Consider the following 26,215-nt stretch of genomic DNA (forward strand, 5'->3'; position numbering starts at 1 on the left):
CGGGCTGACATTCCAGCCAAGACTGACACTCAGGAGAACTGGGAGGCACAGGGTGGGGGTGCTGGGGGTCCCCTGACAGGACAGGGGCCTCCTCAAGAAAGATGCAGGATGAGATGTCTCCAGATGTCAAGGACAGAGTTCTTAAAAGGATTATCCTATTTTACAAAAATCACCCTCTCCGAGGACTAAAGGCTGGTACTTAGGGTAGGGGACAACAGGGGACAACAGGGGACAACAGGGGAGCAGAGAAGGCCCAGGCTCTGGGGTCTGGAGTAGGGGCTTGTAAGAAATGGCAGGCTGAGGGGAACCTCTAAAGGGACCTCAAAGAGCCACCTCCAAGAGAAAACAGTCCTCTGCCTCCCCTCAAACCAAACCAAATCCGTGCATATGCACATGCACGTACAACACACCCCCCAAGACCAGAAACAGGGACCAGCACCACAGCGGGCAGAGCCACACACTGCCCAGCCTGGAGTGCCAATGGCACCCCCTGGAGTTGTGTGGCAAGTGCTACCGAAGCTAATCTGTCTGTTTCCAAGCCCTGACGCACAGTCTCCTTTCCCTCAGGCCCAATCGTGTCAGCCCTAATGCCAGTGAGCCTCCCACATCATCCAGAGACCAGCCGGAAGCGAACGAAGCCTGGTGTGGGCTGGGGATCCTGGAGTGCTGTTGGTCCCAACAACAGAAGGTTCAGCTTTCTAGGCCCTATTCCCAACCTAGGCTAAGCCAGTCACACTGTTTGGGGAGCAGGATTTATAAAAGAGGGACACATTGAGAGAGTCCGTGGAGAGACTTTGGCAGTGAGAAGCTGGGAATAAGGGAGGGACCAGGTTACGTTTGCTCCTCGAGTATCTGAGGCCTGTGTTACCAGTTGCTACAGCTGGTTCACGACGGGGCTCCCCCAGCCTCTAAAATGGCCCAGACTGACACTACTGTCCAGGTCTGCCTAGTTACCAGTGGTCTGACCACATGAGAACAGCCCAAGGCTGATCCAAGGACTAGATATAGTGAAGGGTGGGAGGGGCCAAGGAACAGGGTGGGTGTGGCCAGAGGAGAAAAGGCTGGCAGGGTCATCGACCTACTGACCACAAGGCCCCAAGCAGCTCCACTCCTCTCTAGACTGAGCATTACAGTGACTCTGAGATGCTCCTGGACACAGCCTGACCCTTAGAGAGGGATGTCTGGTGGCCGGTGGACATCGGGAGTGGGCAGCACCTGGGTACAGAGGTACCCCATGAACACCCGCCTCCCTGGCAGTGAACACCTCTGTACTGAAGCCAGCCCCTGCTGGGATCTGTGATCCAGGGCAAAACCAGAGATGGAGGGATGAAGATCATTTTCGGGGGTAGGGGAGTGTCATAGGTGGGGTGAAGGATGGATTCCCAACCAGGCAGGGAACAAGGTCCAGAGCAGGGCTCAGTACACCCAGCTGACAGGCACCCACTGGGGCTCTGTTCGAAGCTTCTCCATGGCAGCCTGGAGCTCACGAAAGGTCCTCTCCAGGTTGCTGTTGACCAGACTGAGGTCAAAGTAGTGCCCATATCCCCTCTGGATGCGGCTGCTCTCCTCCACGGTCCGCCTCAGATCCGCCTCCTGCCCCGCACAAAGGGCTTCGGTCAGTGCCACCAACTCACCAGAGGGGTCTGCAACCTGCCTACCTCACCCCAAAGCCCAGCCACAGTGGTATAGAGTCCCTGTGCCCCACAAGACTGTGCTCCTGCATCAAGCTTGGATGAAAGGGAGGGAGGGAGGGAGGGAGGGAGGGAGGGAGGGAGGAATGGAGGGAGGGAGGGAGGGAGGGAGGGAGGGAGGAAGGGAGGAATGAAGGAATGGAGGGAGGGAGGGAGGGAAGGAGGGAGGGAGGGAGGGAGAGCTGTAGTGACAAGTAGGGCACTAATCACTCATCAGCCCACAGGCTCTTCACCACAGCTCCACACAGGAGGATCAATTTTCTCCCATTAATAACACAAAGCTCAGATACAAAGAGGTCACTGTGAGTCGATGGCTCAGGGATCTGCCTGACTCCAGCCAGGGCTTCGGTCTCACCAAGCCCCCTCGCCACAGCTATGAAGTGGCATCAGAACTTACCTGGTACCAGGATGATTCCACAAACGAACAATTTCCACCCCAGACCTAAAGGAAGTTCCCTCCCTCCCTCCCTCCCTCCCTTTCTTCCCTCCATCTGGAACGACGAAGCTAAGGGCAGCCGCGTCCCAGAGGCTCTGGCCACATCTGTTGCTAGGGCCATGGTGCCTAGAGTTGGCATCAGGTCATCAGAGGATGCAAGCCCAGCCCAGATAGCCTCTGTGGAGCAGAGGAGCTGTAGTATCAGGCAGGAAGAACCTTGAGATTAGAGCTCAGCAGACCCTATTCCTGGGGGAATGCTGTATCAAGGTCCAAGTTTCCTCCAGAAGTTTCCCCTGGCCATGTCTGTTCCACAGATTTCCCACTGGCCCTCCAAAGAGTGTACTCCATCCTAGGCCTGGGGTCAAAGTTCTGTGACCCTGGCTCCATCTGAGACGCTGGGCACTGTGTTCCTTTCTCAGCCTTTCCTCTCTTCAGATGTACAAATCATTGACCAAAAGTTGTACCTCTCTGAGTCCCACCACCCCAGGCGACCAGCAAACCCTCCCACGGCTACTCTGATCTCCTCACCGTGAGCTGTTTCGTGGACACGCCACTCTCCAGTGCGGCCCGGTTCATGGCTCGCAGGGTCTCAAAGTCGGGGGCCTCAATGAATACCACATAAGGGACAAATTCAGCTGTCCTCAGGGCCTTCACTGCCTGCAGGGAAAGAAGAGGCAGGGAGCACATATGTTTTTTTTTTTTTTTTTTTTTTTTTTTTTTCCTGGAGCTGAGGACCAAACCCAGGGCCTTGAGCTTGCTAGGCAAGTGCTCTACCACTGAGCTAAATCCCCAACCCCGGGAGCACATATCTTCACACAATGGGAAGATGTGTGGGTGACAGCGTGGGCACCTGAGAGACTGCCTGAAGGAGGCTGGGGGGGGGGGGGGGGCTCTAGAAAGTTGGAGAAGGGATCTAGGCGGGTTGGATCCCCAGTAATCGCTGAGGAGAATGTGAGCACTAGGAGGCACTCAGGGGTTGCTGAGGGGAGCAGAGTGTGGGTAGGGGTCCCGGACAGACACGAAAGGGAGACAGACAGTACCTGGGGGTTGACATCCAGCACGCACACCTTGCCGGAGGCAACCACGCCCCGGATGGAGTCGATACGTGTGCCATACAGGTTGCCCTCATACTCGCCATGTTCCAGGTAGCGCCCCGCACGGATGTCGGCTTCCATCTCCCCACGAGACACAAAGCTGTAGCCCTGCCCTTCCCGTTCCGAGTCCTTGGGCCTCCGGGATGTGTCTGGAGGGGAAGCATGGCTCACTAGTCAGGCAAGCCACCCCACTTTAAATATACATAGGTGGGCTCCGTGTGGGTTGCATGATCTCAGCCCTAGAGGCACAGCATGCCCTCCATCTCCTCAGAACTCAAGACTTCATACACACCTACCCTCACCTTCACCACTGGTGTGCATGTGCAAGACACTTGTCTGGGAGGACCTTCAGAGAACAGCTAGCCCAACCCCATGTGCAGTGATGGTATCAGAGGCTCAGGAAGTGGGGATGAGCATCCCAAAGCCACCCAGCGAGGGTCAAGAAATCTGTGCTTAAAGTTCTTGTTTCTGCCTCCAGGAACCACCATCACCCACCTTCACCTCCTGCTGTCCCATCACTTAGATTAAAAGCTCTGTCTGCCATAAGGCCACACACAGTTCAACCCTGTTCCACCAGATCCCAAGGTAGACACTCACTTTTTTTTTTTTTTTTTTCAAGCCTTTTTGCAAGTAAAACTTGAGGGAAGAAATCCTGAAATAAAGCCAGCCCCTTGACCAGATCCTGAGCCTGCAGTTCCCATTATCCACCCACAGAGGGCGCACACCACACGGCTCTCACCCAAAGAAACCGCCAGACCTGGTGTCCCTGAAGATGCTCATTCACCCCGGCTCAGTGCTATTTAGCATACCTCCACCACCATCCCTCCTTTCTCTTTGCCCTACACCCATCCACCCTCCCACCTCCCGCTTCACGGCCCCCACTCACAGGGCACTGTGGTACCGTAGCGGTCCGGATCCCACAGAATGAGCTTGTTTTTCAGGCTGCGCCGGCCCACACCCTGCGCACCAATCAACACCAGGGTTTTCCGGCGGAATGGGGGCATGCGGGCCACCTCCTCATAAATGAGCAGTTCGTGGCGGTCAAACTCTGGGCATAGAGAGATGGCACTGCTCACCAGGCTGCCCCATGGGGGTCGGAAAGGGGCTCTCAGAACGCATCAAGGGTAAAAGTGCTTGAGGCCTGGGAAACGGAGCAATTGGGCAGGCCTAGGAACGAGGCTGGCAGAATCACAGGCAGAGCAGACCCACAGGTCACTTTGTGAGGAGAAGAGATGTGACATATTAGACAACCGGGACAGGAACTCATACCCACCTGCATTCTTGGTAGTCAAATACATCATTCGCTTCTTTTTCTTTCCTGAAAGGCTGCCACATAGGGTCCCTGGCCACAAGGACAAGTGAGTAAGCAAACCGGGCCACTCCCGGTCTTATATTGGGGCCTGAGGTGGGGATGGGGACGGGGACGGGGGTGGGGTGGGGGGGGAGAGTCCTACCCGAGGTCGGGGTCAGTTCCAGGTCCCGCTTCACAAATGCTTTCCGCTTTTCCTCCAACAACTGGCTGGGGATGAGCCCGGCGCTGCCCCCTTCAACGTGGCACGCCTGAAAGGACCCATGCCAAAGACCTGCCTGGGTAAGGGGGCCCTTCCCAGCACCCCACCTCTTCTGCCCCACTACCGTACTTGGAGACCCTGTAGGAGTGCCCAGGGCTCACCTGCCACCAATTGGCGTCATCTTGGTTTACAATCTGGAGCAAGTCCCCGGCGTTGAAGCGCAAGCCCGCTTCCTTGCAGGGTATGAGGCTGTCTCGGGCAGGGTCATAATCGAAGTGGCATTTGACAAATACCTGAGCCCAGGGATTTGGGAAGAGTCAAGAGAAGGAACAGAGAGCGTGTCCACTGGAAGGGTGCCTGGCAGACCATCCACCCCTCCCTGCCACTCCCCCTCCCTGGAGGAGTAATGCCCCAGGCCTGCCTACCCCTGCCTACCCCGCCTTCCTGGTACTCCTCTCGGCAAGTGGAATGAAGAGATTTAGATTTAGCAATTGAGAAAGTGCCCGAGGCTGGGTCGGGCCCCAGGAAAAAGGAAGCAGATACCCAGGTCGGGGTCGCTGTCACCTAACCCTGTATTCTTCCTTCCACCTTCCAGGACAGAGCTCCGAGGGTGCAAAAGCCGAAGAGGAGGCTGAGGTGAACAGCTTCACAATCCACCAATAAGGAAGCAGCTACGAGGGCAGGTGACGATCCCACCTTACACAGGCCTGCAGGGTGAGGTCTTTGTACACACACACACACACACACACACACACACACACACACACGGGTGCAAAGACCACCAAGATCACTGCATCTCTTTGCACACTCAGGACACTCAACACGATCTCTTGCACACTCAGGTAGGACTTCCGAGCCATAGAAGCTCACCTATCCCTTGCGTACGTGCATGAGTAATGCCTACACGTAAGACAAATCAGTGTGTGCTTCTAAGTGCCACACTCGGAGACTGTGTGGCGGTAACGAGCGCCCTCAGCCTGGAGGTCCTGCTGCCTCTGTGCCTTAGATGAACAGCCTAGCGTGGACCGGCTTCCAGAGACCTGAGAGCCACAGCTAAGAGGCCCGGCCATCTCTTGGGCCTCGAGCTGGGTAGGGTTCGGGGAGACAGGCCCACCTGTCGGGGCAGGTGGGGTTCCTGGTAGCTGGGCAGGATCTTGAGGATGACGCTGCCACTGGCGCTGCGCAAGAGCTCCTGAAGTGCCCGGGGATCGCTGCCCACCGGCTGCCCATTCACTTCCTTGATGATGTCACCCACGTGCAGCAGGCCTTGCTGAGCCACCATGCCCCCGTGCAGAATGCGAGCGATCACCAGCTCACCACCCTCCACTCGGAACGTCACGCCCTGAGGGATGAAAGGGGTGGGTGGTAAGGCTACCCCGTTCTCTGCTGTAAAATACTCTCAGGAGTATTCAAATGTGGCTCCCGGTGGCCCTCCCATTCCTGTCCCGCCCTCTTCCCCACTCAAAAAATCTCCAAATCTTGTCCCAATTCTCCACTTACAGCCACAGCCTGGAGAGGATTCTGAGGGAATGTGTGTGTGTGTGTGTGTGTGTGTGTGTGTGTGTGTGTGTGTGTACACTCACTCTTGTATAGCTCCTACGTCTATGCAGGTCCTCCCTGGGCCAACCTGGGCTTAGTCTTCAACGTCTACCTGCCCTTCTCCTTTCCCATTGGCGACTCTCGGGCCCCTCTCCCACCAGCCTCCCATGCTCACCAGATGTTCTCCCGCCGTCTTGCGGATGCCCACCATGCGAACCGCATCAGGAGGTACCGGCTGATTGCTGAACGTGGGGTCTAGACCAGGGCTGGGGGGTGGTGTCTCATAGGTCTTTGAGGCCACTGAGTCATGTGTCTCCAGGAGGGACTGAAAAGGGACAATGGGGAAATGCACGGTGCTGGCTTCCCAACTAGGAAATTGCCACCGCACCCCCACACCACCACACACACACACACACACACACACACACACACACACACACACGCATGCACGCACACACGCGCAGCAGCCAACAGCAGGAACCTGGAAGTGAGGCTCCTGGAGGATGCACGCCAGCTCTGCGGCGGTGCTGCTCTGCTCTGCCAGCTGCGCCAGGTCCCGGAGGATCTCCTGCACCAGCTCCAGGTTGTTATCCCGAACGGCCTCCAACTTCGTCTCCTCCAGCCGCTCGTGGGCCTGGGGTGTGGAAGAAGCAGTACAGGTGAGGCCGGTCAGACCCAGGAGTCCTGGGATGCCCAAAAGCACCCCTCCTCTGGCTCCAAGCCCCTAATCCTTAAACCCCACTCCGAACATCACTCTAGGTCCCACTTCAGCTATGCAAGACACACACACACACACACACACACACACACACACACTTATGTGTACTTTGTTTTCCTTTCTCCAGCAAATGATAATTGAGACCCTATTTACAAGGGCTGGAGAGATGGCTCCACAGTTAAAAGCTTTGGCTCTTCTTCCAGAGGACCTGGGTTCAATTCCCAGCACCCACATGGCAGTTCACAACTGTCTGTAACTCCAAGATCAGATACCCTCACACAGACATACATGCAGACAAAACACCAATGCACATAAAACAAAAATAATTTTTTAAAAAAAAGACTCAGATTATGGATGGGACAATCCAAAAGACAGACTTCTGTTTCCATTCTCTTGACTCACATGCTCACCAAAAATCATCAAACTGTCCCCATCTCTCAAGATAATGTAAGTATATGGGGTCAACATCATGGTCTAATGGGACCTCAGACATCTTGCAGCCCAAGATCAGATGGAGTTCCATAGAGGTAAAGGAACTTTCTCAGGGACTTGAACATGGGTCTCTAGGCTCAGTGTTTCTTGTGGGTTAGGGGCAAGAAATCAATTCATGGGACCAGAAAATTTTTTTTCTAATTACCTAAACTAAGAAACAAAATTACAAAATATGTGGTGCACTAGCTCCTGAGTTAAATGTTTTATGTTCCAGAATAAGGACCTGGTTCCAAATCCCTACCATCCATGAAAAAGCTGGTTATAACGGCACACATCTGTAACACCTGTGCTTGGGGTGACCAGGACCGGGAACAATATCACAGGGAGATAAAAAGCTGGCTAGCCAGCTAGTCCAGTTTCAGACTCAGTGAGTAACTGTCTCAAAACATACGCTTGTCACTCAAGCTTGTCAAACCGAGTCTGTCCCCCGGAGCCCACATACAGGTGGAAGGAGAGAAATGACTTCACAGAATTGTCCTCTAGCCTCCACGTGCATGCTGTAGCACGCACACCCACACATACACATCACGTTTTCTCTATCGCCATTACTATCTCTTTTGTTTGTTTGGGGTTTGGGTGTGGTTTGGGGCTTATTGTTTTTTTAGAAAGGGCCTTGCTATGTATCCCAGGCTGTTCTCAAATTCCAACATTCCTGCCTTGGCCTCCAAGTGCAGAATTACAGATGTGTGCCACGGCATGCAGCTCCGGCAGCCTCTTCACTGCTTCGTTTTCTCCAAGGGAAACCCGTCCACACCTGGGGCCTGGCGACATGGTCCCATCCGTCCGAGAGCACCCACTTCCGTTTCCATACAGGCTCACCAACTACTGCTTTCCCGAACCCAGGTCTGGAACCAGCCACTTCTCCAGGGAACACTGAGTTCTTTGTTAGGTAACAGAATTTAGAAACCAAGACTGGCTCTCGGTACTTGACGCTCCTTGTGTGCCGTTTGTTTTTAAATTGTATTTTATTACTGTGGAGTGTGTGTGTGTGTGTGTGTGTGTGTGTGTGAGCATGCAAGTCTGCCACAGCACACATGTGGAGGCCAGAGGCCAGCTTCATGGAGCTGGCTCTCTCTTTCCACGTTTACATGGTTTCCAGGGATCAAACTCGGGCCACCACGTTTGCGAGGTCAGCGCTTTGACCCCTAAGTCGTCTCACTGGTCTCTGTGCCCCGTTTCCTTCCTTGTCAATATTGATAGTTTCCACTAAGAAAACTCTACAGAGCTGGGCGGTGGTGGTGCACACCTTTAGTCTCAGCTCTCGGGAGGCAGAGGCAGGTGGATCTCTGAGTTCAAGGCCAGCCTGGTCTACAGAGTGAGTTCTGGGACAGCCAAGGCAACACAGAGAAACTCTGTCTCAAAGAAAGGAAGGAAGGCAGGAAGGAAGGAAAGAAGGAAGGAAGGAAGGAAGGAAGGAAGGAAGGAAAGAAGGAAGGAAGAAAGGGAAAGAAAAAAAAGATAAGTCTGCATGATCGCCCTTATCTTTCTCCACCCTTCTCCCTCAGTGAGAAGTCATTTCCCAATCACTTAACTTTTTGCTCCGTCCTTCAGATCAACTAAGTGGAAATCAAGATTACCAGAGCTCTCTTTGGTCTTTTCTTTTTTTTTGGGGGGGGGGCGTTGTTTTTTGTTTGTTTTGGGTTTTTTGAAACAAGGTCTTGCTATGTAGCCTTGGCTGGCCTGGAACGTGTGTCACCACTGCCTGGCATATTTCTTGTCTTTCTCTTTTTTATTTGTTTGGGATTTTTATTTTTAGATTTTATTCATTTTTTTATTCTATGTGTATGTTTTGCGTGTAAGTATGTCTGTGCACCATGTACATGCGGTGCCCATAGAGACCAGAAAAGGGCGTTGGATCCCCTGGAACTGCAGTTACAGATGGTTGTGAGCTGCCATGTGGGTGCTGGGATCACACCTGGGTCCTCTGGAATTGCAGCCAGTGCTCTTAACTTCTGAGCCATCTCTCCAGCCCTGTTTTTTGTTTGTTTGTTTTGTTGTTGTTGTTGTTGTTGCTTGTTTTGTTTTGTTTTGTTTTATTTATTTGAGACAGGGTCTCACTATGTAGCCTAGGCTGGCCTGAACTTGCTATGTGAACTCGCAGAGATCCTCCTGCCTCTGCCTCCCAAGTGCTGCGATTAAAGACGTGTCACGACACCCAGCTGTTATCTGGGTTTCCAACCCAACACTTCTCTCTAGATACCACCCCACACCACATGGAGATTTCCTTCTATTGCTATTACTCTTTTTTTTTTTTTTTTTTTTTTTTTTTTTTGGTTTTTCGAGACAGGGTTTCTCTGTGTAGCTTTGTGCCTCTCCTGGAACTCACTTGGTAGCCCAGGCTGGCCTCGAACTCACAGAGATCCGCCCGGCTCTGCCTCCCGAGTGCTGGGATTAAAGGCGTGCGCCACCACCGCCCGGCTGCTATTACTCTTTTAATGACTGCAAGACTCGACTGCACATCTGGAGTCCGATAACTCACTCAACCAGTCTCTGAATATTTAGGTCGTTTCTAATATTTTGCTGTTGCAATAAGGCTGTGGGAAATAACCATGGCACAGTGCTCTCTATCTGGAGATCCTGCACCCATGGCTAGAAGTCTGGTGGGTCAAGCAGATGTCTTAGATCCTGTGGCGCGGCAGTCACCAGCATCACGTGTGAAATGTCCCCAAGCTCCTCCCAGTACTAATCAGACTTCTGAATGCCTGCCAGTCACTCCGATGAGAAATGATCTGTCAGTGGGGCTTAATTTGCATTTTGCTTATTATGGGTGCAGCCAAGCATCTCTTCGTATGTTTAAAGACCATCTGTGTATCTTCTTGTGTGAACTGTCTGTTCACGTCTTTTGCCAATTTTTCTATTTGATTTTTTTCCTTTTCCCATTTTTAAATGTTCTCTCTATATTGAGAAGATTAGCCCTTTATTTGTGACATCTTTTGCAAATTATTTTCCTCTAGCTTGTCATGTATCTTTGGATTCTGCTTATGGCAGTTTGGCTTTGCAAAAATATATATATATATTTATTATGGCTGAACTTATTAATCTTTCATGCATCTGAATTTTGAGGGTGGGGGGGGCTATTCCTATATACAGATCTATTTTCTTCTAGGGTTCACACTTTCACATTTAGGTCTCTAGTCTGCTTGTAGTTTATTCTGATGTATGGTGTGAATTGTGGATCTACCTTGATATCTCCGAAAATGACTCTCAGGATGACTCAATGCTGTTTATTAAAACTGCACAATATTTGGCTGGGAGATGGCTGTCCGTAAGGTTCCATGCTTTGCAAGTATGAGGACCTGAAGTCAGATGCCCAAGACAAGCATTAAAAGGTGGAATCAGAGGGTGTGCCTGTGGTGGGCTGGGGACGAGATACCAGCCGGTGAGGTGGGGATGGGATATCACAGATTCCTGCAGCTCATTGGCTAGCCGGCCTGGCCCAACTGAAGAGCTTTGGCATCTGTGAGAGACCCTGTCTAAAAACAGGAGGGGCCAGAGAGAGAGCTCAGCAGTTGAGCGCACTGGCTGCTCCTGCAGAGGACCCTGGTTTGCTTCCCAGCATCTACATGGTGGCTCAGGACTGCTTCTAAATCCAGTTTCAGGAAGTCCAGTGCTTTCTTCTTCTAGCTCCTTGAGCACCAGGTACAAACATGTTGCATGTACGTATATGCAGGGACTCACACATACACAGAACTAAAAATAAATGCATCTTTAAAAGAAGGAAAGGTGGGGAAAGACCAAGAAAATACATAAGACACCCACCTCTGGCCTGGTGGCCATACACCAGCGGGTGGTGGTGGCGCACGCCTTTAATCCCAGCACTTTAGTAGGCAGAGGCAGGCGGATCTCTGTGAGTTCAAGGCCAGCCTGGTCTACATAGCTAGTTCTAGGACAGCCAAGGCTACACACACACACACAAAAAAAAACCCCTGTCTTGAAAAACAACAAAAAAGTACACACACACACACAAATAATAATAATAATAATAATAATACACATATAACACATAAGTTATTGTTTCATTTTTTTACATGTGATAATAGTAGTGTTATTACTTAAAAAAAAAATCTTCAGCTAGGCATGTGAGCACATGCCTTTAATCCCAGCACTCAGGAGGCAGAAGCAGGTGGATCTTTTGAGTTCGAGACCAGCCTGGTCGACAGAGCGAGATCCAAGGCAGCCAGGACTACACAGAGAAACCCTCTCCAGAGAGAGGAAGGAAGGAAGGAAGGAGGGTGGGTGGGAGGCAGGAAGGGGGGGAATCCTTATCTTTGCTATGCATACTGAGATGAAGTTGATTACACCTGAGATTCCCTTCAGGAGAGAGGGAAGCAGGTGGAGGTGTGGATGAAGCCAGATTGTAAATTACCTCATACTGAAGTGAGCTGAGAGATGGATAACGGCTCTGGGTACATTTTTTTGTTTTTTAATTCCACGATGTCTTTTAAGCCCACAAGATAGGGAAGTTTTGTTTGGTTGTTTTGGGGGTGAAGTTCCCAATATGTCACCATGGTGGTCTTAAACTCTCAGCCTCATGTGACCCTCCCCCCTCAGTTCCCTAAATCCTGGGATTACAGGCATGCATGAGCCAGCCACCAAACCCAGCTTCATACAAGGAGATTTTAATTGTTCTTATTACATTTACTTATTTTATTACATTTTACTTATTGAGGGGAGCATGCCACAGAGTGCATGTAGAGGCCAGAGGACAATTTGCTGGAGTCAGTCTTCTGAAATGAGACCTTAATAACATCTCATAAACATAACGAGGAGTGAAGGGAACAGACGAAATGCCTGGTATACAGCAGGCATTTCCCTTTCTCTTCCCCAAACAGGACAGCGAACAGCACCCAACATGACCACCTGAACTGTCCATCTTCCTCTTGGCTTGGCAATGTTCCTGCTAAGGGGGACTAGGCCATGGACGGGACACAAGAGTCGTATTCAGGGTCAGAAACAAGCCTGTAAGGGGTGAACACCCCCAGAGCACAGTCCATGTAGCCTGAGAGAGAGACAGAAGCTTGCCTGGCTCTGGATCACGTCTCTGCCCAAGGCATGCTGGGAATATGAGTCGCAAGAAAGAACAAAGGCATGGGGGCACCAGGAATGGGGGCACCAGGAATGTGAGCACCTCGCCCCAAAAGCAGCTCTTTGGCTAATGGGATCCAGCTCTGACCGGGGTATCTGGCTCGGGCACCTGAGAAGTTGCTCCTTTGGGCGTTGGCATCCTCTGCAGCATGGATGGAGGCAGGACAAGCCGGCTGAAGAGACTAACTTGACCAAGAAGGGAACCAGGCACCTCCCCAGCAACTCACCTGCCTTCTTGGACGTAATGACTGTGATGGCTATTCTTGGTTGACAGACTGACTGCATCTAGAATCAACCAAAACTTAAGCAGCTGGGCACTTGGATGTGAAGAACTTTCTTTCTTTCTCCCCGCTCCCCCAGAGGTACTTGTCCTGGATCTCACTCTGTAGACCAGGCTGGCCTCGAACTCACAGAGATCCACCTGGCTCTGCCTCCCGAGTGCTGGGATTAAAGGCGTGCGCCACCACCGCCAGGCTGAGAAACTTTCTTGGTTAGATCATTTGAGGTGGAAAGGCCCACCCTCAGTCTGGACCACACCTCCTGGTGGCAGCCCATAGAAAAGGATTTGGGAGAAAGAAGCCTTCACTTTTTTGCCTGCTTGCCCTCACTCTTGCTGGCAAGTCCATCTACCCTCTTGCTGAGGCATTCCTTCACTGGTGTTAGACTCTGCTTCTTCAGGATTCCAATGCAGACCCAGCTCTTTAGGAATTCCCTAGGACTCCAGCACCAGATTGCAATGGCCGAGATATCCAGTCTCATGGACTGAACTACTAGAGTCTTGAACTTTTCCATCAGGAGACAGTCATTGTTGGACTACCCGTCATAGCCTCTAAGCCCCTCTAATAAATAGTGTGTGTGTGTGTGTGTGTGTGTGTGTGTGTGTGTGTGTGTGTGTGTGTGTGTGTGTGATGTATATATTCCATTCATTCTACCAGTTTTTTTTTTCCTTTAGAGAGCTCTGACTAATACAATAACCCCTAACCCCATTAAAAGCTACTCCATCTCTATTCTTATGGCTTCTGCCTGAAATCTTACCCATGGGCAGTCCCAAGCTCAGCTTCCACAGCCCAGAGAAAACTCTGAATATGGAACCATTAAATACAAAGCAAACATTTGGGAGAGCTGAAAAACAGCTAGCTCACCAATGCTGAACACTCTCAGCCTCCATCACAATTGCCAACTTCTGGAGGCCTTAGGGACTCAGTTGCCTTCACAATGCTGAGTTTATAATGTGTTTTCATAATTGGTTTATGCAGTGTCTTGGAAGTTAATCGACGATATTCTCTATCTAAACACAGGCCCCACCTACCACATCTCCATTGCCTGCATTCATGATTCCCTAGCTTCCTGTGTAAGTTTTATTACATCTGTATGGATTCTACACAGTCCTAAAGTGAATATAATTTGTAGCTATTTTTACCTTAAAAAAAAAAAAGAGAATCAAGCTATATATGTAAAATCCTAGGGGCCTAGTTTGGGGTTCTATTTTGTTTACACTTTATTATGAAAATTTACTTACTGAGTGAAATTTTACCTACTACTTTTCATTCAGTATTATTTTACTAGAAATTTTTTTTGTGCTTGTTTTTTTCAAGGCAGGGTTTCTCCATGTAGCCCTGGCTGTCCTGGAACTCACTCTGAAGACCAGGCTGGACTCAGACTTACAGAGATCCACTTGCCTCTGCCTCCCGAGTACTGGGATTAAAAATGCACCACCGCAGCCGCCCGGCTAGGAATGATTTTTAAACTTTATATCTGTTAGTAGTTTGTCTTCATGTTTGTATTCACACCATGTTTGTGCCTGGTGCCTACGGCAGCCAGGTAAGTGTTGAGTAGCCTGGAACTGGAGTTACATGTGGTTGTGAACTGTCGTCGTATGGGTTCTAGGAACCAAACCAGGGTCCTCTGCAAGAGCAGCAGGTGCTCTTAACTGCTGAGCCATCTCTCCAACCCCCCAAAGATTTCTTCTTATTTTCTGTAGAAGTGATTGATGTACACACAATTATTAGAGGCACTGGACCTGGGACCCAGGAAAGCAATTTGAATGTCCATGGTAACCGCATGTATCATTTTGATCTCAAAATCATCCTCAACATGGCCTGGGATGGAGTTCAACTGGTAGAGAGCTTGCCTAGAGTGAAGGGAGCCATGGGGATCCCTAGCATAATGTAACAAGGCACAGTGGTGCATGCTTCGAATCCCAGCACTGGGGAAGTCCAAGCAGGAATTCAAAGTCATCTCTGCCACATAGTGAGTTCAAGGCCAGCCTAAGCTACCTAAGACTCGGTGACTCACACACACCCTCAATGCAGGGTCCAGAAACTGGGGTCAGGGACATGGCCAGTTGACAAGAGAGGAGTGACTGTTAGCCTGGTTCCGCCAACTCCTGAGGCAGAGCCAACAGTGGGCTGCAACCGTGGAACCACCACAGCCATCTCCCTGCAAAACTCCTCCACCCTCTCACTCCAAGTGTTCTGATCTCAGCAAAGGACGGAATTCTCCTTTGAACTCTGGGCTCATAATTAAACTCAGGAACTGAAGCAAGTGCCAGAGAGCAGTGTTCCAGAACTCTTCAATCAGGGTTTAGCAACGGTGATTTGCTTTGGCTTTTGGGACATTAGCAAATGTCACGCGAGCAGTCAGAGACTTGGCAGCGTCTATGATCTGGACTTTGTCTTCCGTCGGTGGAGAAACCACTGTGTGGGGAGGACGGGGCCACCCTCCTACAGGCTGAGAAACTATATGGAGAGAGTTCCAGTCACCTCAGGCACTGCAGCCTTTTGAGCTGAGACAGCAGTTGTGGGTGAGGCCACCTTAGACCACCCAGCTCACACAGGTGAGCAAGCCCAGCCCAGAAAAGCCACCCAACCTACCCACAAAACCACGAAAATTAAACCACAGCACATTGTAGTTTGGGGTGTAGCAAAAGCTAACTGGTTTGCTGAGCTCCCCGATGCCACGCCTTCCCCTTACCACACACCCTTGTCAAGGCTCCAATCTTATCGGCTTCCCTGTACCTTCATTGTTCTAGAGCCCCCGCTTGTTCAACCAGCTCACTCACGGTAGCCTAACCACAGGAGAAAGCCTTCTGAGGAACTTCAGGCTCATGGCCAACACCATACCATAGGAACACTTCCACGTCCATAACCACCACCACATCGGTTTGACACTCCTACCAAACGGGTGTCACTCTCCTCACTTCTCAGAAGAAACAACTGACGTCCACGAAGATCAACAGATGTACTACTACACCATAGGGTTTGAACCTGAAATGCCTCCCATGGGCTCATGTTTTTGAAAGCTTGTCCTCTTCCTGGTGGCACTACTTAGGAGGGCTGTGGAACCTTTACGGGGTAGACCTACCTATCTGACAGAAACAAGACACCAGGGAACCGTCCATTGAAAGTTACAGCCCAGCCCCTAGTTCCAGCTGCGCTCTGGTTCCTGGTCCTCAGTGACGTGATGAAGCTCCACCACATGCTCTCCCTGCCCTCAGGAACTCTGCCATGCCTTCCCTGCCGGGACAGACTGCCCTGAAACTGTGATTTAGAACAAATGCTTTCTCTCTTTAGCTATTGTGACCCCCCAAAAGCCAGCCAGGGGGTCTTCTGACTTCAACCGCTGCTCTCTGTACTTCATCACGTGGAGTAGTTCAAATACCGTTTTCCCGTGCCTCCCTGCAGGCAGGTGAGCCCTGCCGTTAGCAACTTTACTGGTTTCTAAATACCATTCGCCCTGGATTTCTCACCTCGGCGTTGGCCGCCATTGGAACACCTGTTGCTGGATCCACGTCAGCCCCCCAGATGTCGGCCCACCTGCTACCCACAGCCAGCCCTTGGACTTAGGAGCTGCCTGCCAAGCTTGCCCCCAGAACTTTTAATTCCCTGGGTTTGCTCCCTCAGGTACCCCATCCCTGGCCCCAGCTCTACCCATCCCAGACCCTCCCACATGTCTGTCATAGCTTCAGAGACAAGAGTCAAGTCCAACTCCTCAAAGGCAAAGGAAGGAGACAGGTTACTAACTACTACAGTTTAACCCGAATCCATTGGGAGCTCTGGGCTACTTCTTCAGGAGAACCAAGATCTTGCAGCTGGATTTTTAATCCAAGTATATTGTCTATTGATTCACAAATTCATCTATGGCTATGTAATCATTGAAGCTGGTAAGAAGTGGGTCCCATTGTCCAAAGCAAGCCCATGTTGGAAAGTAAAGAGAGGGCCTGTGTTGACTTTTGATGAGCAGTGGCCGTCCACAGGATCGCCCACACTGAGGTAGGAGAGGTTTACTATTCCCAAGTCCTTCTGGGAGATTCCTTCCCTGTTTGTTTCAGAACCAAATGAGAGAAGTCACTAGATGCCCTTAGCATACTGTCCTCTCAGGTGAGGTCGGTCTCAGAGTTGAACAAATAGCCTCGCTATCTTCTGAGTGTTCTCTGCATTGAGAATCATGCCCAGAATTTTCTGGAAGGACAATCTGACCTGCTTATGCTCCAAACATTTCTAGAGGGAGGACTCTCTTTCAGTCTGATTCAGTACATTGGTAACTTATCAGCTAGGCTGTGTGTGGGCCTCTGGGACTGAGGTATTGTGAGACCCAGTAAGAGGAAGTCAGACTTGGGTGCTATCAGAAGAACAAACTATCTCTGGTTTATCTGCTGTTATTCTCGGTGCCGTACCTGGTGCATGCTGGGTATCCAGTAGATAGCTGCTAAATAGATGAGTGAAAAAATGAATGAATGAAGGAAGGAAGGAAGGAAGGAAGGAAGGAAGGAAGGAAGGAATGAGTGACAGAACCAGCAACCCCTCTCTGGAGATCTGTCAAGTGCTTAGGCAAGGCCATCAGGGAAATGAGTGAAGGAAGTCACACTTTGAAGGAAGCTGAGTACCACCCAGCCCTGACTCTCTGACCCACAGAAGATGTGGCCTGACCCATACAACCCTGAATTGAGCTTTGGAAGGTTACACGACGCTGAGGCTGAAACTTCACGCGTTCAGCACTTCCACTGCCAAGTCCACCCCGGAGAAACCCCCACATTTGTGCAGAAACACAAGGACATAAGAACACTCACAACAGTGCTGCCCTTTTCAGGGCGAAAGCCACACCACCGCTCTCGTCTCTGGGAAAGGAGCCTCTGCACTCGACACATCACAGTTAGCGCACAACGGTTCAAATGACGCTCACCATCTTTATTCATACTTAGACCAACAACTTTACTCCCTACATGAACTAGAAATTTCAAAGGCAGAAGCAGATTATACTATCGTTCCATTTATGGGAAATTTAAAGACATGTACAACAAGGGCATATTATTAGTGGCTAAGCCCATGTACAGACGAGGATAGCGAATATTCTGGGAAATGACATCACCAGTGTTTACTCTTGGGAAAGGACAGCAGTAGAAATGAGAAGGAGGGGGGAGCAAATTGTAACAAACAACATTTTTATTTCCTCAAAGGAATGAGTAAGAGCTGGAGAGAGGGCTCAGCAGTTAAGAGCACTTCTTGCTTCTGCTGAGGCAAGTTCGGTTCCCAGCACCTACATCAATGGTTCACAACCCCCTATAACTCCAGCTCCAGGGGAATCTAAGGCCCTCTTCTGGCCTCTGCGGATACCCACACATATGTAGCATATATTCACACAGACAGACACACATACACACAAAATATTTTTAAAGGGTTTAAAAAGAAAGCAGAAAAGCCAAAATAAGTAGTCTCAGTACTAATGTTATGGAAACGGGTGTTTGGAGCGTGGTTACATTATTTTCTTCAATATTTTCTATTTATCCACTCAACAAATATTCAGTAAAAACCAATCATGCACCAAACACTGTTTTAGGCTCTGAAGACACAGTGGTCATCCAGGCAGACAAACCTTCCTGCCCGCCTGGAGCTTATGTGCTCAACACTTGAAACACCAATAATTCCTCCCTCCTCTTCTAAGAGACAGGGTCTCACTGTGTTGCCCAGGCTTGCCCTGCACTGAGCTCAAGCAATCTTCCTGCCTCAGTCTCCAGAGTAGCTAGCAGCTAGCACTACAGGCATGCGTGGTTTCTTGCTTTAAAAAAAAAAAAAAAAAGTTATCTTCAATGTCCAAGGAATGCAAAGAGCAACCTGCCTTTCCCCTGTTCCCTCCAATCACGTTTTCTCTTCCCCGGAATTTCTTAGACCTTTTAATCATCTGCTCTTTTTTGTGTTTTGGTTGTTTGTTTTTCTCTGCTTTGAGTGTTTTCTTTTTGTGATTTCTGGAGACAGTATTTCACGCAGCTCAGACTGACCTCCAACTCTCTGAGGCTGACCTTGAACTCCTGCTGCTCAGGCCTCTACATCCCAAGCGCTGGGATTAAAGGGATGTGTCATCATGTCTGGGTCTTGTTTTGTTCTTCACAGGGCTTTACTATGTCACCCAAGCTATCAAACTCATAGTTCTCCTGCCTCAGCTTCCTATGCACATGGACAATAACATATACCTGGTGTGTTCCTGGAACACAGCCTCTCTCTCCTTCCAAGAGGACCTAATCGCCTCCACACACTACACCAAGACTACCACCATCCTGTGACAGGGTCCCCACAAAGCCTTATAGGAAACCTACCCCCTGAGGCTGGAGAGATGGCTCAGGTGGTAAAATGTTTGCTGTTCAAGCATAAGGTCCTAAGTTTGGATCTCCAGCACCCAGGTAAAAGCCAGGCCGTGCAGGTTCCCTGGGTTTGCTATTCAGCCAGTCTACCCAGTTGGTGACCTCCAAGATCAATGAGAAATTCTGTCTCAAAAAATAGGGTAGAAAAATGATTGAGGAAGACACCCAACTTCAATCTCTTGGTTACACACATACACACACACACACACACACACACACACACACACACACACACAAAGAAAAGACAAAAGAAAACCCACCACCTCTCTGTCCTTCCTCTCTGTCCTTCCATCCTCCCCACCATTCCTTTGTGAAGACCCTGTGTTGACTGCCTTGGTCTCATTCCCCTATCACTCGCCATTGCCTAGGATTCCCAGGTGCATGTAGCCACGCCCGCCCTCACGATAGCCTTCCCCTCCAGGACCTCTTTTTTGGTTTTTGGTTTGTTTGGTTGGTTGGGGTTTTTTTTTTGTTGTTGTTGTTGTTTGTTGTTTTTTTCTCCCGAGACAGGGTTTCTCTGTGTAGCTTTGGAGCCTGTCCTGGAACTCACTCTGTAGACCAGGATGGCCTGGAACTCACAGAGATTCACCTGCCTCTGCCTCCCTGGGATTAAAGGTGTGTGCCACCACCCGCCCGGCTCCTCCAGGACCTCTTTAATGCCCCTAAACAACAGACTCATCTGTAGCAGCCACACCCTGTATGGCCATGCCAACCCCCAGAACTGCCTGCCCTCCTAGGAAATATTTCACTTCCTACCTCCCTTTCTGACCTTGGCCTTCTCTTCCATCTCTACACCCCTGCCACTCCCCAACTATTGTGTACCCTTGGAGAAATCCCCAACCTTCACCTGGGTTTTCTCCCTGCCTCTTTGCTTCCTCCCAGCCTGGGCCCCAGAAGTCATGCTATCCAAGTCAGTCTCAGCTTTCATTCATGGATCCACCTACAGTGGGGACCTGGATCAAAGGCACCTTCTTCTTCCTCTTTGTCTAGGGATTGAGTCATCATCCCACCCTGGGAAATCAGCCTGCCATGGACTGTCTGGGTCCCTCCCTGTTCACTAGATTCTCTCCACTTCAGTGACTGGTCAAACTTGGCTTCGGATCCCCTGCTCAAGCCTGGACCCTTGAATCACAGGAAAGGAATGCCTCCCTTTACTCAGATTTCCCAGTGATCAGGCTGACTTCCCAGCATGCCCAGCCTTGCCTCCAGCCCAGCCCAGGGGCACCTCCTTCCCCACAAGAGAAGATGCTCTTCTTTACTGTTGTGCCCTCTCTGCTAAAGTCAACACCAGCCTCCTCTGCTTATGGTGGAACTTTGGGTACCCCACTATGTCCCACCCCATGCCATCTCAGCACCAGGCTCCTCTTAGCTCTGACTACCACATGGTCTTTAGCTGGTCTCTGAAATCCTTCATGCCATCCTCCATGTGGCTGCCAGAGTGGGGGCTCCTGAACACCTACGCCACTGTCCCTTCTGGCCTAAAATGTACAAAGCTTGCTTGATACTTGAGGGACAATGTCTGAGCCCGCAGGCATGATCCCCAGTACCTCCACAACCTGCCACCATCTTCACAGTTCACTCTCCTTGTCTCGCACCTGAGGCCCCAGCTTCACACTTCCAACTACCTCTCACCTTGATGTTTCTGCCCCAGCTCTCTTCCTGTGGCCCCAGATGCCTGCCCCTCTCTTCATCCTTCCTTCAAGAGGCCTCCGCTGCCCCCAAGAGGTTCAGGTAGGCACCTGTCCTCTGTGCTCCTAAAATGCCATTACAAAATTCTTATAATTTTCTCTTTTACTGAGTCTGCCCCTACCTGACACACATGTACAAACCCACAAAGGCAGAGAAGTGGACAGGACCAATCTGGAGATTCCAACACACAGGCAGGTTCTTCTCTCAGCCAGATGGATGTCCGTCCCCCCACACACACACCTCTCCCCAGACAGGTGCAGCCGGGTGCCATAGAAGTTCCTCTACCTGGTCCCTCAGGTTCATTACTCAGGCATGATATCCTTCCACCCCTTTCAGGTGGCTCCTTCTGCTACCTGCCCCATTCCTAGGGTCCCCTGAGACTCCCGGGTACACCACCCACCTCCCTGATACATCATACCTTAGCCAGGGATCTGACTATGGGACTTTCCATTATGCCTCGAAGGAAGATCAGGTCCAGTTCCGCAGCCCCAGTGGCATTGGGAAGGGATCCCAGGTTGTCCAAGACTTGCTGCATGGCTGGGGGAAGGGCAGTGAGATGCTGAGTATCAGCTGGGCACAGAAGACCAAAATCCAGCACAAACCCTCCCTCCCATCATCTCAGCCCCACACAAGACACCTAGCAGCGCTTCCTACTCTCCTCGCCCAGACACCCAAACCCTTGTATGCCTCAGGCAGAGATCCCAGGGCAGGCAACAGTTTTCTTGACCTTTTTTTCCACGCTAGGTAATGCCAGCCTAGGCAAGTAGGAGGCTACAAGGAGCAGGAATCAGACCAAGGAGCAGGAGCAGGTGTCCCATTTCCAGATTCTGCCCAGCACCAAAAAAAACCAGACTTCCCACTCAACCTCTAGCTGGGTTGAAACATGAGGACTCAACCACCTGTAGCTGGCAGGCTCGGGGGTAAGACAGTGTTTGGAGCAGGTCCCCAAGTCCAAGCAGAGTCAAGCGGGCAGCGCTGCGGAAGGCCACAACCAACGCAGCACCGGTCTAAGCGACACGCCACCATCTTAGTGTGCTGCTGCGCAAACCACTGTCCCGAGCCTCCGTTTTTCCCTCCGCTCTGACAGACATCATTCTTTAGAAATTAATGCAGGATAAAAAGTCAAAACTGAAGCTTGGAATACTAGCAAGGGCTGGAGAAAGAAGCACCCAGGAACGGCTGTGGGTACCAAGGGCAGAGGTCAAAAACCACATCATCCCAGGGATGAACACTCTCAGCCTGGGATGAGACATAACCAAGGACATCAGCACACCTGAAACGGGCCTCTGAGACATGGGGTGGAGGCTGTCTTCACTCCCGTGTGAAGGTGGGCGGGAACTCCAGGGGGTTGTAGGAAGAAAAAAAGCAGTGTGCCCAGCTGGGAGCAAAGATGGGCAGGGGGTATCATTACTGTGCCACCCACGCCTACATCTGCATAACAGCATCCAAACCCTGGAGGAGGGGGGAGTGGGGAAACAGGCTCCCTGGCACCTCTCAACACTCTTGTCAGAGCTCCCCTCCTCCAAAGAGTGAGGGTGGGCAGGAGGGAGCCCTAAAACTGGAGCTTGGAGAGGATGGCTTAGGGCTCCTGAGCCCCCGTCTCTTTCCCGCTCCTCTTCCCCATCTTCTCCATAAACAACAGCCGAGGCTGCCTCCAGACCCTTCCTTTCTAGGCCTGGACGTCGCAATGACCAGAGACGGACAAGATCCTTCTTGGGCTTTCAAAGAAGCCAAGTCAGAGCCCTTCCCATTCTGCCAAATGTCCACAGTCTCCAGTCCTGCTCACTGACGACCAGATATCGGGGTTGGGGGACTGAGCCTGGGGGAGAGGGGAGTGATGCCCTCTGCCAGACCAGCTCGTCTGGCCGGTGCGGGCTCCCAGATCTCCCCTAAGAGCGCCGCTGCCCAGGTGCCCCAGAGCCCACTATGAGAGGGTCAATTAAAGGGTGAGTGGCCCTGCCCTGGCCTCTCAACCCCACCTCTTCCTACCTTCCCTGCGGAGCTCTGCCTCTTCAGAGGAGCCCAGGGAAATCCCCTCCAAGGAAGCCCCACTGCCTGGGCTGCAGGCCATGGCGACCCCTTGGCAATCCTGGAACAGTCTCCCGCGAGGTCGGCGGCGCCTTCCTAGCCAGACGCGGGCTGAGCTAAAGAAGGCGGGACCCCTGGAGCGCTGCAGGATCAGCCAATAGCAAGGCTCCGCCTCCTGGACCGCCTTGTTGATTGGCCAAAGCCCGCCTACTGGTGAGGAGGGGGCGGTAATGGGTGGGAGGAGGGCGGTGGCAGGAGAGAGTCATCCTAAACTGGCCTGATCCCTGTCACTTAGTGTCGCCCGTGCAGGTAAGGAGGTGGCAATGAGATCGGGCTTGAGAGACTTGGGTAAGCCCCTCAGGACTGGGGTGGCCGGCAGAGCTTGACTGCCAGCTTGCTTTCGCACCTCTATCTTACGGATGTCCCTCCTCTACTTCACCTGATGCTGATTCCCACCTGCTCCTGCGCTGCACCCTCTGACCTTCATCCTCTCCCCCGACTCCAGGCTAGCTTCTTTACAGTAACCCCCTCAACCGAAGAAAGCCCTCAAGAACAGCTCTAGGCCCTCTCCCTGGTAGATGCAGGAAGGCAGTAATACCATTTTGACAAGAGGCAAATATCTTAACCTCAAATGCCATCATCCACCCGAGCACAGTGTGGACAGTGGGTGGACGGAGAGACAGAACGGTGGTAGCCATGGGACAGTAAAGGACCCGGACCTTGAGTCCATCTTAACAGTAGCTTCTCCCTTTTGGCATCATTATCCATCAAGTGAGGGAGGTGATGCCCTGGAGCAAGGCAGGCACCTTATAACCGGGGGAGGGAAAAGGTGAGGGCCCATTTATGCAGCAAGAATAAAAGTGAGCAAGAGGGAGGGCCTTAGTAACTACCCTGGCCCTGTACCCCATGTGCACACATGTTTATCCATGAGGCCCCTGCCAGGGCATTGCTGCTGCCATTGCCACCACCTTCAGCCAGCCATTCCCAGAGGAATGGCACCAGGTCGCCTTGCACCCCTGGTTGCCATGGCAGCAGGCAGGATTACACACACACACACACCCGGACAGTAACCCAGGGATGGCAGAGATATTTAAAGGGACAGCTCCATCTGAATGCAGGCCCACATCCTCACCTTGATTCAAGGAAAGGAGTGAGCCGGGTGAAGAAAGAAGAAACAATGGGCGGGTGGGGGGGGAGGGTTGTAAATGAACACAAGATGTCTAAACTCCCATCCTGTGTGTGACATCACTCACATGGCTCCCAAACTCTCCCTAACTAAAGTAAGGATGGGCCCTCCCGTGGGCCCTCCCATAATAACAAGGGCCATTTTGATCCATAGGGAAAGGATGGAGGAGGGACTTGTTAGCTTCACCTTTGCAGAGAATGTCTCCATGGAAACAAGGGGAAGTGGGAGGGGAGCCTGACCTCAGATGAGGGGCACAGCTGTGTCTCTGTCGGACCCACGGGAAGTACAATGGCCACCAAGTGATAAGGGGCAGGATGTACCCTTAGATTTTGAGGCTGAGATGTCAACAGAGAGCTGGCTAGGAAACGGACGCACATGGTATTTCTTCCTTTGGGTACAGAAGCAAATAACAGTCCACAGCACTACCTCTAGGGGAACAGGGCACCAGGAGGTGTTTGACAACTCAGGCCACGCCCATAGGCATGGACTCCCCACCCTGTGAGCCCCCACCAAGTGGCCTGCAGCTGGGGACCTTCTCCCTGTGCAGCCCTGTGGGTCACTGTTAATAGGTTTACTTGGCAACCCCAGATGAGAGCCTTTTAATCACAGGCTCAGGGATGGGTCTCATTCATTCCTAAGCAGCTTTAGAGCGGGCTTGCTGTGGACTGGAGCAGGGGGAGACGCCAGGGGGCAGGAGAAAAATCTGAGCCCTCCAAGAAGCTGTGGGACATTCCATGGCACGGAGAAAGAGCCTTTCCTGGGTGGGGAGGAACAGCAAAGGGGTCACAGCCTAGGTTCTGGCTGGCACACAGCAATTTTCATTTTCTCAGAAGGTAAGGACAAGGATTTGTTCTATCCAAAGTGGGGACCTGGAATGTCTTGCAGAAGGAGCAGGATCCACTGTGAAGAATTCCGACCTTTCAGGGCATCTCACAGCTGTAGCCAGAGCCCTTTCAGAACCTCTAGACAAGGAACCTAATTCTGGTGGGTCTCAGAAAACACTCAAGGGCTCAGGAACCCCTGGAGTGAGGTGTAGACTTTGGGGCACGGATGCAAATGGGTGAGGGCCACTGCTGTCTCCAGAGTCTGGAGGATCTAGGAGCAAAATTAAAAACGTCAATCCCATCCTGCCACTTTATCTCAGTCCTCAAAGGAAGATGGCTGACTTACAGGTCAATGCCATAACAACCAGCCACCGCCACCACCACAGCGGAGTGACTGAGAAAACTCCTCACAGCAATGAGTTCTCCCTCTCAGAGCCTTGAAGTATCACATCAACTCTTCCAGAAGTTTGGGCAAGGCAGTTCCCAGCTTCATCCTGGGCTTTTGCAGCCTGGGTACTCTAAGGCTGTAACACCTACAGCACCTTGTGCAAACATCCCCACCCGGGATTTTTGTCTATTTACTCCTCGGCCTGCCCTGCAACCTCCAGTAGGCAAAATGTACTATGGACTTCTCAGTCCCTTCAACCTGTACTAGCCTCCAAATCCCAGATTCCCCAGCCACATCCAGGGGCACTTCCCTGCCATTCCTGTCCAGCTGCAGTGTGTGCCATTACTGGAGCAGGCACCCTAGCCCTCAGGCAGGTGAGCTGTGCAACATATCCAGCGCTCCCTGGAGCAAGCTCAGGTCTTATGCTGCTCTATTTTACCCCAGGGAGAAGGCAGCCTGAACGAAGGGCTGAGTGACTGAGTGTGGCATGATGGGGCAGCGGTGTGAAAGTGCCCAGTCACTACTGCTGCCCCCACCCCCTTATCCCTGCCCAGCCCCCTCGGAACCACTGGGGTAGGCTGACAGCTTTACCCTCTTCTTACCAGACTCGGAGTTGGTGGCGGCAACTGGCATGCTGAGGCCAGTGAGGACTCTGAAGTCAGTCTCCTAGAGTGGGAGAGAAGAGGATGAGACGTTACAAGGCAAAGCCAGGGAGGTGAGACACCAGGAAGGGTATCCTCTTCAGGAACAGCCATGGGAGGAAGAGAGCATTACCCAGAAATGGGGGATTCGATTACAAGAATGACCCCATGTGCCCTGGAAGGTAAGAAGAGCAGATAGCATGCCCCTTCTCAGAGGTGGGAGAGACAGGAAGGACCAAAGAGGTTAATTAGTTTTCCC

At 51.5% G+C, this 26,215-nt stretch overlaps 1 protein-coding gene across 1 annotated transcript; it reads right to left on the bottom strand.

Moving 5' to 3' along the window:
- Positions 1-232: 232 nt before the first annotated feature.
- Mpp2 (MAGUK p55 scaffold protein 2) lies at positions 233-26,014 on the bottom strand. Its single transcript, XM_059269749.1, has 12 exons — positions 25,918-26,014; positions 21,308-21,426; positions 6,753-6,905; positions 6,447-6,596; positions 5,847-6,074; positions 4,894-5,025; positions 4,676-4,781; positions 4,495-4,563; positions 4,108-4,269; positions 3,168-3,370; positions 2,656-2,784; positions 233-1,593 (listed from the first exon to the last, which is right to left on the bottom strand). Exons 1-12 carry the CDS (start codon positions 25,946-25,948, stop codon positions 1,417-1,419), a joined length of 1,659 nt encoding a protein of 552 aa, XP_059125732.1. The 5' UTR covers positions 25,949-26,014; the 3' UTR covers positions 233-1,416.
- Between the last annotated feature and the right edge of the window lie 201 nt (positions 26,015-26,215).

The sequence above is a fragment of the Peromyscus eremicus genome, chromosome 8a (genome assembly GCF_949786415.1).
Source record: "Peromyscus eremicus chromosome 8a, PerEre_H2_v1, whole genome shotgun sequence".
Classification (NCBI taxonomy): domain Eukaryota; kingdom Metazoa; phylum Chordata; class Mammalia; order Rodentia; family Cricetidae; genus Peromyscus; species Peromyscus eremicus.